This window comes from Arachis duranensis, chromosome 3 (assembly GCF_000817695.3).
Source record: "Arachis duranensis cultivar V14167 chromosome 3, aradu.V14167.gnm2.J7QH, whole genome shotgun sequence".
NCBI lineage: Eukaryota > Viridiplantae > Streptophyta > Magnoliopsida > Fabales > Fabaceae > Arachis > Arachis duranensis.
This window is the reverse complement of record NC_029774.3, coordinates 21,971,809-21,987,367: the sequence shown is the minus strand read 5'-3', so window position 1 is coordinate 21,987,367 and position 15,559 is coordinate 21,971,809. Positions and strand designations below refer to the sequence as shown.

The window sequence follows — 15,559 nt, the reverse complement described above, 5'->3', positions numbered from 1 at the left end:
CTGGAGAAATAAACATGGATCAATTGGGAAGTAGAAGTGAAGCTTCTCCATCTTCAACCAACGACAAGAAGATTGAGAGAAGGCTCATTGAGAAAAAGAGAAGGAACCACATGAGGATGCTCTACTCCAAACTCAACTCTCTTCTCTCTATGGACCACAACTCCATTAGTCTCAAGGTATATTCTCTGTCTCTTTCTCTTCTCTCTAGCTACTAATTTTATTTAAAGAAGTGTTAAGAAATCAACAAATTTTATGATTTATAATATATATTAATTAATTATTATTAATATTTTTAATAATGTAAAATTATATTTAATAATATAAAATTATTAATTTTTTTTACTGATTAAATACACATCAAATTTTAATAAAAATATTAATTTTTAGACTTTATTTTTATTTATAATAATCATTATTATAAAATAAATGTAAAAGGAAGCGCTGCCATTGGCTGATCGATCAAGTGGATAAGGCCATAAACTATATAAAAAATTTAGAGGAGAAGGTGAAGATGGCTAAGGAGAAGAGAGAGAGCTTGTTAGGAATGGGAAGAAACAGGACACGTGGCGCTGGCGGCCTTCGTGATCTCTCGAAACCGCCACAGCTAATGGTTCATGAAATGGGTTCATATCTTCAAATTGTAATGACATGTGGATTAGATTCCCAGTTCATATTCTCTGAAATCATTCGTATTCTGAATGAAGAGAACATTGATGTCAAGAGTGTCAAATCCTCACTCGTCGAAAATTCCATGCACCATGTTGTTCATGCAGAGGTATACTTACATACATTTATACAAACTGTAGAATTATTTTGGGTTTATTTGTATATTTTGACTATTTTAAATTAATTAGATTTTAACATAAGTGCTTCTAATAAATCCGAAATTAAATCTTATTAATTAAGGGGTAGATATTGCTGGTTAAGAATTTTACAACAAGAAATGTATTAAAATTTTATTTTATTTATCCCGGACCAAACATTCTTTTTAATAACCTTTAATTAATTAATTAATTCGCATAATATATAAAAATTCTTAAAATATAATACCACTAATTTGTTTTCCAAGATAGGACCAAACCTGAAATCATTTTTATTTTTGCCAAATAATTTAAACTCTCTATTAGCTTGATGTTCTTGATGTTATGTTACGTAGCAATACACATGGTCCTTATTAAATAACTAGAGAAATTCTTTTAATGCTTTTTAGTTTCTCTTTATAAACTACTTAATTGATTAATTATTTGTGGACTTTTGTGCAGATTTCACAATTTTTGCTTCAGTTGGGTGCAACTAAAGTAAGTGAGAGATTGAAAAGGTTTGTGAATGAACCAACCAGTGAAATTGAATTACAATCTGATCATCAGTTATTGGATTTTGAGATTGATACTGATGAATTAGCGGAGCTTCTAGATTTTTTAGAAGAGAAATGATGAGGAGAATACTTTTTATTAACATTGGCCAAGACCGTGTTAATACTTTATTTTTATGTTATTAGAATTTAGAATTTAAGATTTATAAAAATATTTTATTGATCAAATATTGACAAAATTAAAAATAATTTTTTTAGTTACCTAACATGTTTTTCTTAGAATAAGCAATGATTTGCTCTGATTATGTTTTTGCATAATGGGATTGTTTTGGTTGAAGAATGAAAACTTTTACTAAATTTGTGAAGAATATGCATGTATATTACCCTTCCATAACGTCTAATGAGATAAAGAGAAAAAAAAGAGGAAAAGAGAGAACGTGAAAAAAAATAGTTGGGTAAAATTTAATTTTAAAATAAATTGGTTAAAATCAACTTATTATAAATAGTTGGTTTTTTATTTAGTTGGACTTTATTCAATTCTTCTAAATAAAAATACATGAAAAGACAAGATTTGTGCATGGTTAGATTATGTTTCAAGTATAAAATAAATTTAAACAGATATGTATTTATCTACTCAACAATGTATTCCTTAACAAATTTCTTTGTTTATATACAGAGTGTATTAAGTATTCCTAAGTTTTTTTTTAAATTAATTTGAGTTAGTTGAGTAGTCAACTCGTTTGTTTGCAACAAATTTTTAAATGAAATTCAGATCCATAATAAATTAATTTTTGACCTATCAAAATATTCTTAAATTTTTTAAATTCAATAATCACTTCATGATATATAACTCTTACTTAAGCAGAAGAAAGAGAAAGAAGAAAAATTATAAGGAGCTAAGATTTAGTGACAGATTACTATATTTACATGATCTTCACTTCGTCATCATTCCGTAAGTATATTATAATTATGTGTTTTAATTAAGTCTCGACATTCATACGTCATAGAATAATAATGCACATAAATACAAAAAAGGACAAATTAAAGACACAAAATTTTCTTAAACATTGTATCTGATCAAACTTAATTAGGAAAAAGTGAATACAACTTTTTTTCGGCTTCCTTAGCTTGTTTCTGGATTTGTATATGTTTGCTGTAAGAATCGCGGTTAATTAACCGCCTAATTAGTTAATTAATAATGTTTAAATTAAGTTTTAAAAATTTAGAATGAGAATTTGAGAATTTAAATATGATTTTTGGACTCAACAGATTTTTCTGAGTCAGAAAATGTATTTTCTATGAAAAATAAAAAAAATTGCGAATCAGCAGTTGAACCGGTTGAACTAGTTCAAGTCTGCTCGGTACTGCGCAAAAAAAAATTGAAAGCAGTCAAAAACCTTAGAAAAATATTAAAAATGAAAAACCGGACATTAATTTTAAAGGTTTGGCCCGAAGTTGAGCAGACAGGTTAAAAACACTAACAAGTTAGATCGGATCCAAGTTGAGCACAAACCCAACATATATATAGGTTCATTTAATGAACCCACTTCACACAAATATTTGAAACATAGCACCACCAGCTGATAAGAGAAGAAGGAGAAGAAGCTCCATTATCACTATTCACATAGAGCTTCACAAGCTCATATCTTAAGCTACAGAACTCCGATCGCAGCACTGTTTGCGGCTACGCGTTCCTTGTGAAGAGCTCTACAAAACCCATCCACGAAACTAGTGAGGTAACCACGAAATCTTTTCAGTTCTTCTAATCAAAATTTTGAAAATTTAGGGCTTTTGATTAAGTGAAATTTTGTGATTTTGGGTGTTTAGGTGCACTCTAGCCATTGATTGGCATTGGATTTGGCATCCGAATCTGTTGAATAAGGTGAGTTGTTCTTGAATCCTTGTGAAATTTTAATTATGATGAGTCCTAGGTTGATTAGTGATGATTTGTGTGTATATAGCTTGATTACTGTGAGTTTGGAACCTATTGGAACTTGTTGGTTCTTGTTGGAGTGGAAGTGGAGGCTTGCTTGTGGTTGAAAACTTGAGTTGTGCTCATTTTGGGGTTTTGGTTCATATTGGAAATCGGCCAATGTATGGTTTCGGTTTCATCTATGTAGTATATAATATTCATGGACACTTAAACTAGTGACCTATAGGATAAGTTTGATTTGATGTGGTTGTTGATGATGGTTGGTTGATGAGGTATGATGAATTGAATTTGTTAATGTTGATAATGAGAATTTATAGTGATGGAATGATGATTGGTGAATGTGTTGATGGAGGATTAATTTTAATATTAAATATAATTGATGTTGATGGTTGAGAATAGTGAAATGTGATGAAAAATTGTATAAATGGTAAATTGTGACACAAGAGGGTAGATTGTGCTATAAATGAAAGTTTGATATTGATTTAGTTGGATGTGGCTTGAGAATTTGGAAAATTGAGTACTTGTGGAATTTGCTAAAAAGGGGATTTTGGTGAACTTTGTCTGATCATAACTCATGCCTCAGTTTTCAAAATTTATTGAAATTTGTTTAAAATTAAAGTCCATTGAAAACTCTTCAAATTGATATAAAGTTTGTAAAATTTGGATTTTTGTGGAGGAAGTTATGATCATTCAAACTTTGTTGTAAAAATTTGAAATTCTGCAGAGTTGCAGAATTTTGTGATTTATGGTATGTGCGCACGCACAGCCTTGTGCGCACGCACAGCCTTGTGCGCACGCACAGCCTTGTGCGCACGCACAACCTTGTGAAATTTTAGACCTGTGCGTACACACACACAGGGGAAGGCTTACAGTTCACAGCGCAAACACAGCTTGTGCGCACACATACCCAATGAGGATTTACAACCTGTGCGTACGCACAGCCCTGTGCGCACGCACACGTTGGAAAGGTCTGTTGAGTGCGCTAGCACAGCTTATGCGAGCGAACAGGATTGTGAAATTTTGTACCTGTGCGTACACACACCTCTATGCGTACGCACACTTTTTAAAACTTCTCCTGGGCGTGCGCACTTTCATCCCTGTGCGTGCGCACACGCCCTGTTTCTCAAATTTAAACTTTGTTTTTCACTATTTTACCTTCCTAACAAGATTGTAAGCTTCTGTGACACCATTTTAAGACCCTTGGACATATTTTTGGGTATGAGAACACGGTAAAGAACCTCAGAGATTTAGTTGATGTTATTTTGAAAAATTAGAAAATGGAGGCTTAGGTTTTGGGTGTATGATGCGTGAGCATCTTTCCTATCTTTTCCTAGTGAATTTGCATCTAATTTGTTGAGTTTAAAAAATAATTAATTATCTTTTAGCCAATATGGATGCTACTTTGGGTCTTTTGCAATTTTGTTTATTTTAGGTAGCATTCGACTGGATTTGATGGAGTTTCTACAGCACAAGAATCAAAGGAGATGGCAGCGAGGAGCGACGCGTACGCGTGACTTGGAGCTTTTCATGGAGACGCGTGCGCGTGTTTGACGCGTACGCGTGAATTGAAGAATTGCACAGCGACGCGTACACGTGACCAACGCGTCCGCGTGACTTGCGGAAAAGACCATCGACGCGTACGCGTGACTGACACGTACGCGTGACATGCGCCACGTGCAGAAAACGCAGAAACCGCTGGGAGGTGATTTCTGGGCCCCGTTTTAGCACCCAAGTTAGGCGCAGATCCAGTAAAGCCAAGTGGTCCCCACGTTACAAGACACGGAGTAATTAGTTAATTCTGATTTAAATTCAAATTTGATTTTAAATCTTATCTATTAGGAAAAGATATTATCTTAATTTTAGATATTAGATTTTAAATTAATTAGGATTAGTTTTAAAAAGGGGAGACTTCTCTTCTATTATGCCATTCTATTAGGGGGATTCCTTAGGGAACTCTGTACATTTAGACACGGTACTTTTTTACCAGAACCCTTATTTTTCTTCTCTGAACCATGAGCAACTAATCCTCCATTGTTAAGGTTAGGAGCTCTGTCTATTTGTATGGATTTATTCGTTTGATCTTTCTACTTTAATCCATGTTTAGATTTATATTTCAATAATTGTTTTCGCTCTTTATTTTATGAATATTGGGTGGAACGGAAGTATGACCCATGTTCTAATTGAGTTCTTGTAAAACTTGGAAAAACTCTTTACTTGAACAACAGCTTGAAAACATATTATACTGAATTTCTAATTGTTTGTATTTAACGGGATACGTGACATATAATCCCCTTATTTTTTGATAATTAGGATTTTTTGGCATATAAACTAGAAATTGATCATCACCCTCTAATTGGTATTAATTGACCAAGGAATTGGCAGTTGATGAATTTTAGAGGAGACTAGGAAGGTCTAAGAAATTAGGGTCTAGTCACATATAGTTTGCCATGAAATTAAATATTGCATGATTAAAATAGTTAGTAAGAAAAATAAATCCAGAAAAATAGATAACTCTGAAACCTTAACTGCTTTCTCAATTATTTTATTCCCAACTCATCGCTGCTTGCTTTCTGAAACTCTTAATTTACTGTTTAATGCTTTTTGAATACCAAAACACTCTTTTCTGCTTGTCTAACTAATCCTATCAAACGCTATTATTGCTTAATCCATCAATCCTCGTGGGATCGACCCTTACTCATGTAAGGTATTACTTGGTACGACCCGGTGCACTTGCCAGTTAGTGGTGTGGGTTGTAAAATACCACACCAGTGTACTGAGAATGGTTTGATGGCGTGTGAAGGTAGACTGGTATGTGAAATGAGAACTATTGAACTGTTGAGTTCGGAACTGAAATGTGAATTGACAGTGGTTGAGATGAGTCAAGGACTCTGAATGAGATGATGGATCCATGTTATACTGAAAATGTTTTCTGAAAACCACTGATGTACTCCTTTATACTAAGATTATGAGACGTTATGCGCTTGGCAGGGACGGTGGTTAATCCCGCCTGTCGAGGTAGCGGCAGCGGCGTAAGGACAGTGGTTAATCCCACTTACGTTGAGATGTGAGGTCTGTGGTAAGAGTATCCCGCTCGCATCCCTTCGGATTAATAGAGTGTGCAGGCACAAAATTCTGAACGGTGATTTGAGCACCATATCTTGGGGGTTCCCAAATGATGATTCCGAAGGACGACATCTCCATGGAGATGTGTCGGGTTGGCAGTTGAACCGACAATGTGATATCACAGCCAATAGGACAAGTATTCATCATATGTATTTTCTATCTGTTTGTTTGCTTTTCCGACTTGTTATTGTATGCCTAATTGAATAACATGTCTAATTGCTTACTTGAATTACTTGCCTTATATGCTTCTACTTGTGTTTTACTTGCATTGAAATTATCTGTGTTTTTTGCTGGGATTGAGGAGGTTAGGAAGGCGGTGGCGATGGGATCGCATGGAGGATATGTTGGTGAAGGCTGTGGGACTGTAAACCCCGGTTAAATTAGTTAATAAATTAGTTTTTAATAAGGAGGATTAGAAATGTGAATATTATATTAAATTAGGATAGAGCTCATCGAAACGAGAATTTTGACACCAATTTCGAAGAAAACGGTCCAAAATTAGACCGAACGGGCCGAACCGGTTGAACCGGGTCTGAACCGGGCTGTCGGTCCAACCGGACCCACACTTTTAATGAGCCCGAAAGCCCTTCTTCTCCATTTCACCAGCTGCAGCGTGAAAATGCCCAGGGAGGAGAAAAACACTCCCGAACCTTTACGGTAACCTTCCAGCCCTCGTAATTTCTCCGTCCGAGCTCCGATTGCCGCACCGTTTGCGGTCACGCGTCCACCGCGTCGAGCTCTACATTTCTATCGGAACAATTTCATAGGTAACTTATTTAATCACTCTCAGCTTCATCTTCCCCCAATTTTCGAATTTTAAGTGGGAATATTGAATTTCTTTGATTTCTGATGTTTTAGGATCCAATTAGCTTGAGAGAAACGTTCACTCTTGCTTATGTGAAGCTTGGGTAAGGTGAGGATACGATAATTCTATTTTATTTTCATTGAATTTGAGCTTTGAGTATTAAATTATATATATATATGTGTCATGAATGTGTATTAGGTTATGAATAAATAATTTGAGCTTGGAATTATAGATATTGGAACTTGGAGGAAATTGAGCCTAGGGTTTATTGATTTTTGGAAGGGCTATGTTTATTATAATTATGGAAATCGGCTAAGGTATGGTTTAGGTTTCTTGCATTTAATATACAATGTTCTGTGAAAACTTAGGCTAGATGACCATAGGATAAGTTGGATTGCATGTGTATAGTTAATACTTAGTATCCTGTTGATGAACATGGTTAGTTTGGTGCTTGTTGATTAACTGATGATTCTTAGTTGAATTTTGGTTGTTGGATTTAAATATTGTATGAATATAATTGCTAATCTGAAGTAGATTTATTGTGGTGACTGTTATGATGATGAGGAAGGGTATGTTGAATTGAAAAGAAAGCAGGTTTGGACCCGAAAAGGGTGGCAAAGTCCAAGTTTTAGAGGAGATGCTGTCAAAATTTTATAAAAATTAGAGATTTTGTTTATATGATTATCTAAAAAGATTTAGATTCAAAGGTTATATGATTTGATTTAGAGTTATAAGAAAATGAGCATGTTTTAAGTTTGATTCATTTAGAAAAGAATGAATTATGTTTTGAATTGGAACTATTGATAGACGGAATGGGAGGTGTGATAATGAAGGATAAGGATTGAATATGATTGACGTATAATGATGAATGAGAAGCAATTGAGAATGATGTGGATGTTGATGAATTATAATTGAATTATTTATATGGCTTATGAATTTGAATAATCTGAGATACGAGATTCCCTGGGTTAAGTGCCGTGGCTTGCCACCACGTGTACCAGGTTGAAAACTCGATACTCTGTTGACCCTACGATGTAAGTGTGACCGGACACTATATAAATTCTCAGGAATGTTACCCCCATTGAGCAATATTGATTATTTGAGAAAAAGCTATGCATAGACTCTTGGGGATGCACGTCGGGGGACAGTCTAAGTACAATTCAGACTTGTCGGGTTGGCTGGATAACCGACAGATGAGCCTCATCAGCCATAGGACAGGCATGCATCATATGCATACTACTAGAATTACTTGTTTGTGCATTAACTATGTGTGCCTAAGTGTACTTGCCATATTAGATGTGTATTTGTTACCTACAATATTTGTAATCTTCTTGTGCTTGCCTTTATTTGTTTATTTGTCTATGAAATGCTGACGGAGATGGAGGTAAGGAGGAATGGCAGTATGGGATTTAGATTTAAGGTTAAGTTAAGTTAGGATTAAATATTTTTAGAGAACCACCTTTTATGGCTTCTGTTTAATACTTTAAGCTCTATAATCTGAGTGTCGGTGTTCTAGGATTGCCTCTGGCATTCCCAGGACCTTATATATTATGTGTGTGGCACCTTTACCATACTGAGAACCTCCGGTTCTCATTCCATACTATGTTGTTGTTTTTCAGATGCAGGTCGAGAGGCATCTCGTTAGGCGTCTGGACTTTTGAAGCGGAGTGGTTACTGGGATATTTTGTTATGCTATGGTGATATATATGTACTTAGCTTTCTCTCCGCATGACTTATTCTTTTTGATCCTCTTAGAGGTTTATGGAGAGGCAGGATTGTGTATATGTACTTTTGGGTTTGGATATGTATGTATATATGTGTAAATACTCTCCGGCCAGTCTTGACTTCGCAGGCTGAGTTAGGAGCTTGTTATTTTGTATCCTTGGTATTCTACTCCTACTTCTGTTATCTTGTGTTTAATAGTTATGGTTTTCTTAGCACACAGGTTAACTCGTTCCTTGAGCGTTGCGCTTTTATTTCGCGATTTTTGTTTCCTCTATTCTTCAAGGCTCTTAGCATATTATAATTCTTCTGCTATTATATGTACTTATTTTATTCAGAGGTCGTAATACCACACCACCTCTGTTTTACGACTTAAGCGTAATACTTAGTGTGGTAGGGTGTTACATTATGGTATCAGAGCAGTTCGTTCCTATAGAGCCTGAAAGACGGACTGATTGTGCTTCTGTGCATTCTCTGTATATGTGTTTATGTGCTATTAGGATATCTGACTGATATATATATATGGCATAAACGTTTGTGAGCATGCATTTGGAACTTAAAGCATTAGACCTGCGATATTGAGACTGATCAACTTAATATCACTTGTTTGGTGTGTATAGGGACTAGATGTCGACTCGCGGACGCGGTCGAGGGCGAGGTAGAGGTAGGACAGGCACCGTTACTCCTGCTCCCATAGGGACTAATCCAGTAGACTTTATGGCTGCCCTAGGAAATATGGCTGCAGCTATGCAGGCGACAGCCGAGGCACTGGGGAATCAGATAAATCAGGGAAATCATGGGAACAATAATGATGAGGGCGGTCCAATGACACTTGCTACATTTCTGAAAGTTCACCCTCCGACTTTTAGGGGAACCTCAAATCCCACTGACGCAGATAATTGGATTCAGGCTATGGAAAGGGCGTTACAGGCACAACAAGTTCCTGAAGAGCAATGGGTTGAGTTTGGAACCTATCAGTTGCAAGGTGAAGCTCAGTATTGGTGGCAGGGAACACGACGTATCCTGCATCCTGATGGTGCTGCGATTCCTTGGGAGGTTTTCTGGACAGAGTTCTATAAGAAATATTTTCCTAATTCAGCCAGAAATGCCAAGGAACTTGAATTAATGCAGTTAAAGCAGGGACAGATGACTGTTGCTGAGTATACTAGTAAGTTTGAGGAGTTGTGTCGCTTTTCTCGTATCTGTCAAGGTGCGCCTGAAGATTTTGCTGAATGGAAGTGTATTAAATATGAAGGAGGTCTTCGGAGTGATATTCTGAGCTTCGTTGTCCCAATGGAGATCAGGGTATTTTCTGAATTGGTGAATAAGAGTAGGGTGGCTGAGGATTGTGTGAGGAAGGTGGCAGCAGAGAAAGGAAGTTTGAGGGTGCCTTTTCAGAGGCCTTCTGGGAGGAACTTTGCTCCGAGAGGTAGAAATTTCAAGCGTGGAGGTTTTGTTCCGCAGCAGACTCAGGATCAAGGTAATTATAGAAGGCCGAATACCAATGCTAGTCAAGGAAAAAGGTTTGGGAAGCAGCCACAGCAAGATCTGAACTGTCAGAAGTGCGGAAGGTATCACCCTGGAGTTCCGTGCAGATTCGGACTTGGAGTATGCTATTCTTGTGGACAGCCCGGGCATATGGCCACCAATTGTCCGGAGAAGAAGAAGTATGAGACTGGTAGGGTGCAGCAGCCAGGGAGAGTATACACCACTTCTACCATAGGTGCTGAGGGATCTGAGACACTGATTAGAGGTAATTGTAAAATGGCTGGTAAAATCTTAAATGCTTTATTTGATTCAGGAGCAAGTCATTCATTTATTGCATTTGAAAAGGCCCATGAGTTAAGATTGAGAATGGTGGTTTTAGGTTATGATTTGAAAGTATATAATGCTACCCATGAAGCTATGGTGACTAGGATAGGATGTCCACAAGTTTCCTTTCGAGTACAACAGCGTGAATTTGTGCATGATTTGATTTGTTTGCCTATGACTGGTCTTGATCTCATTTTGGGATTGGATTGGTTATCCAAGAATCATGTTTTGCTTGATTGTTCTGAGAAGTCAGTACAGTTTATGCCGGAAGGGTCAGAAGCACCGGTTGTGGTGAATAGTTACTATTTAAATTCTATGATAGTAACCTGTTCTGGAACTGAATGTCAGGGTATTATGTTATTAACTACGGGAGTATCAGGTGATGATCAGAGTTTAGAGCAGATTCCGGTTGTATGTGAATTTCCATATGTGTTTCCGGATGATATTAATGAATTCTCACCTAACCGAGAGGTTGAATTTGCAATCGAGTTGGTACCTGGATCCGGTCCAATTTCGATTACTCCTTATAGGATGTCACCTTTAGAAATGGCTGAATTGAAAGCTCAGCTGGAAGATTTGTTGGGTAAGCATTTTATCCGACCAAGTGTTTCTCCGTGGGGAGCGCCAGTGTTACTGGTAAAGAAGAAGGATGGGAGTATGCGGCTGTGTGTCGACTATCTGCAATTGAATAAAATCACTGTGAAGAATAAATATCCGTTGCCTAGAATCGATGATCTAATGGATCAGTTACAGGGTGCCGGTGTGTTTTCTAAGATTGATCTGCGATCCGGTTATCATCAGATAAGGGTTAGAGACGAGGATATTCGGAAAACCGCTTTCAGAACCCGTTATGGTCATTATGAATATACAGTAATGTCTTTTGAGTTAACTAATGCCTCGACAGTATTTATGGATTATATGAACAGGATTTTCCGACCGTATCTGGACAAGTTTGTTATTGTCTTCATTGATGACATTCTTGTCTATTCTAAGACTGAAGAGGAACATACTGATCACTTGCGAACTGTGCTGCAAATTCTGAGAGACAGGAAGTTGTACGCTAAGTTATCTAAATGCGAGTTCTGGAAGAGTGAGGTGAAGTTTCTCGGCCACGTGGTGAGTAAGCAGGGAATAGTTGTGGATCCTGCTAAGGTTGAAGCAGTGATGAATTGGGAGCGACCAACTTCAGTGACAGAGATCAGGAGTTTCTTAGGTTTGGCGGGATATTATCGCAGATTCATTAAGAAATTTTCACAGCTCGCTTTACCTTTAACTAAATTGACTAGGAAGGATACGCCTTTTATCTGGACTCCAGAGTGTGAGGAGAGTTTTCAAGAATTGAAGCACAGATTGACTACTGCACCCGTATTGGTATTGCCCAAACCAAGTGAACCATTTGAAGTGTATTGTGATGCATCTCTGAAGGGTTTAGGGTGCGTTCTGATGCAGCACCAGAATGTTGAGGCGTACGCCTCACGGCAGTTAAGGCCGCATAAGATGAACTATCCGACACATGATTTAGAACTTGCTGTTGTTGTGTTTGCTTTAAAGATCTGGAGGCACTACCTCTATGGCGTTAAGTTTCATGTTTTCTTAGACCATAAGAGTTTGAAGTATCTTTTTGAGCAGAAAGAGTTAAATATGCGTCAGAGGAGGTGGATGGAGCTTCTGAAAGATTATGATTTTGAATTGAATTATCATCCAGGAAAAGCGAATGTTGTGGCGGACGCTTTGAGTCGGAAGTCTTTATATGCAGCTTGGATGATGCTACAGGAGGAAGAATTACTAAGGGCATTTCATGATTTGAATTTGGGAATTAGAGAAGAATCTGGAATCCTGTGTTTGAGTCAGTTGCAGATTTCAAGTGATTTTAAATTAGAACTTTTGAAGGCTCATCGAGATACTGAAGCGTTACGTAAGGTATTACCAGCAGTTGAACAGGAAAAACAGTGGAGAGTGTCAAAAGGTCAGGATGGTTTATGGAGGTTCAAGAATCGGATTATTGTGCCTAATATTGGAGACCTGCGACAAAGTATCTTGAAGGAAGCTCATAAGAGTGGGTTCTCAATTCATCCAGGGAGTACTAAAATGTATCAGGATTTGAAAGCGATGTTCTGGTGGCCAGGGATGAAGAATGATGTGGCATTACATGTATCTAAATGTTTAACATGTCAGAGGGTTAAGATTGAGCATTAGAGACCATCAGGAACCCTTCAGCCTTTAGAGATTCCACAATGGAAATGGGAGAGTATCGCAATGGATTTTGTGATAGGTTTGCCTAGAACCCGATCTGGTTGTGATGCTATTTGGGTGGTTGTGGATCGACTGACAAAATCAGCTCACTTTCTTCCTATCCGAATAAGTTGTTCAATGGAAGAATTAGCTCGAATGTATATTAAAGAGATTGTCAGGTTGCATGGTGTGCCTTCTACCATTATATCTGACAGGGATCCTCGCTTTACATCAAGGTTTTGGGGAGCTTTTCAGCGTGCATTTGGAACTCAGCTAAGCTTGAGTACTGCGTATCACCCTCAGATAGATGGTCAGTCAGAAAGAACTATTCAGACCTTGGAGGATATGCTAAGGACTTGTGTTTTGGACCAGCCTGCGAGCTGGGATCGGTATATGCCATTAATTGAATTTGCTTATAATAATAGCTATCATGCGAGCATCGGAATGGCTCCATATGAGGCTCTGTATGGCAGAAAATGTCAGTCTCCACTGTGTTGGTATGAAACTGGAGAAAGAAGTTTGTTAGGGCCTGAGATGATAGCTGAAACTACTGAACAGATAAAGAAAATTCATAGTCGAATGCTTATAGCCCAAAGTCGCCAGAAGAGCTATGCTGATCAGAGGCGAAAGCCTTTGGAGTTTGAAGAAGGAGAACATGTCTTTTTGAAAGTTACACCAACCACTGGAGTGGGAAAAGCTATTAAGACTAAGAAACTGAATCCCCGTTATATTGGACCGTTTGAGATTCTGAAGAGAATTGGACCAATGGCTTATAGAATTGCCTTACCGCCGTACCTTTCGAATTTGCACGATGTATTTCATGTATCACAGCTTCGGAAGTATACTCCTGATGCAAGTCATGTTCTAGAACCAGAACCAATCCAAGTGAGAGAAGATCTAACACTCCCAGTAATTCCGGTGAGGATTGATGACACCAGTGTTAAACGATTACGAGGAAGGGAAGTATCATTGGTAAAAGTAGCTTGGAGACGAACTGGTATCGAGGAACATACCTGGGAACTCGAATCAGATATGCGAAAGGACTATCCACATCTATTTTCAGGTAACTAGATTTGAATTTTGAGGGCAAAATTCTTTATTAGGTGGGTAGGATGTAAACCCCGGTTAAATTAGTTAATAAATTAGTTTTTAATAAGGAGGATTAGAAATGTGAATATTATATTAAATTAGGATAGAGCTCATCGAAACGAGAATTTTGACACCAATTTCGAAAAAAACGGTCCAAAATTAGACCGAACGGGCCGAACCGGTTGAACCGGGTCCGAACCGGGCTGTCGGTCCAACCGGACCCACACTTTTAATGAGCCCGAAAGCCCTTCTTCTCCATTTCACCAGCTGCAGCGTGAAAATGCCCAGGGAGGAGAAAAACACTCCCGAACCCTTACGGTAACATTCCAACCCCCGTAACTTCTCCGTCCGAGCTCTGATTGCCGCACCGTTTGCGGCCACGCGTCCACCGCATCGAACTCTACATTTCTACCGGAACAATTTCATTGGTAACTTGTTTAATCACTCTCAGCTTCATCTTCCCCCAATTTTCGAATTTTAAGTGGGAATATTGAATTTCTTTGATTTCTGATGTTTTAGGATCCAATTAGCTTGAGAGAAACGTTCACTCTTGCTTATGTGAAGCTTGGGTAAGGTGAGGATACGATAATTCTATTTTATTTTCATTGAATTTGAGCTTTGAGTATTAAATTATATATATATGTGTTATGAATGAATGTTGTTATGTTAATTTGGAGAGAATGTTTTGTAATTTGTCGATGAATATATTTGGTTGAAGTTTATTGGATAATTAGTTATTAATCTTGGATGGTGAATATTATTGTTGATGAACATGGTTGGTTTAGTGCTAATGATTTGGTGAATTATTGATTTGAGATATTTTGTGTTAGAAGCCTAGGATTAGTGAACTATGATCCTTAGTTGAATTTTGGTTGTTGGATTTGAATATTGTATGAATATAATTGCTAATCTGAAGTAGATTTATTGTGGTGACTGTTATGATGATGAGGAAGGGTATGTTGAATTGAAAAGAAAGCAGGTTTGGACCCGAAAAGGGTGGCAACGTCCAAGTTTTAGAGGAGATGCTGTCAAAATTTTATAAAAATTAGAGATTTTGTTTATATGATTATCTAAAAAGATTTAGATTCAAATGTTATATGATTTGATTTAGAGTTATAAGAAAATGAGCATGTTTTAAGTTTGATTCATTTAGAAAAGAATGAATTATGTTTTGAATTGGAACTATTGATAGACGGAGTGGGAGGTGTGATAATGAAGGATAAGGATTGAATATGATTGACGTATAATGATGAATGAGAAGCAATTGAGAATGATGTGGATGTTGATGAATTATAATTGAATTATTTATATGGCTTATGAATTTGAATGATCTGAGATACGAGATTCCCTGGGTTAAGTGCCGTGGCTTGCCACCACGTGTACCAGGTTGAAAACTCGATACTCTGTTGACCCTACGATGTAAGTGTGACCGGGCACTATATAAATTCCCGGGAATGTTACCCCCATTGAGCAATATTGATTATTTGAGAAAAATCTATGCATAGACTCTTGGGGATGCACGTCGGGGGAC

The 15,559-nt window shown here is 37.3% G+C and overlaps 1 protein-coding gene across 1 annotated transcript; it reads left to right on the top strand.

Annotated features, from left to right (window-relative positions):
• Positions 1 to 14: 14 nt before the first annotated feature.
• Positions 15 to 1,433, top strand: LOC107478214 (transcription factor bHLH162-like). Its single transcript, XM_021136705.2, has 3 exons — positions 15 to 176; positions 440 to 775; positions 1,263 to 1,433. Exons 1-3 carry the CDS (start codon positions 15 to 17, stop codon positions 1,431 to 1,433), a joined length of 669 nt encoding a protein of 222 aa, XP_020992364.2.
• Positions 1,434 to 15,559: the final 14,126 nt, after the last annotated feature.

What these genes read in the sequence shown, in the direction of transcription:
- LOC107478214 (XM_021136705.2), top strand. Translation starts at nt 15, where the DNA reads ATGGATCAATTGGGAAGTAGAAGTGAAGCTTCTCCATCTTCAACCAAC. An exon ending in ACAACTCCATTAGTCTCAAG is followed by an intron (nt 177 to 439) that starts GTATATTCTCTG and finishes TGTAAAAGGAAG; the next exon opens with CGCTGCCATTGGCTGATCGA. An exon ending in ACCATGTTGTTCATGCAGAG is followed by an intron (nt 776 to 1,262) that starts GTATACTTACAT and finishes ACTTTTGTGCAG; the next exon opens with ATTTCACAATTTTTGCTTCA.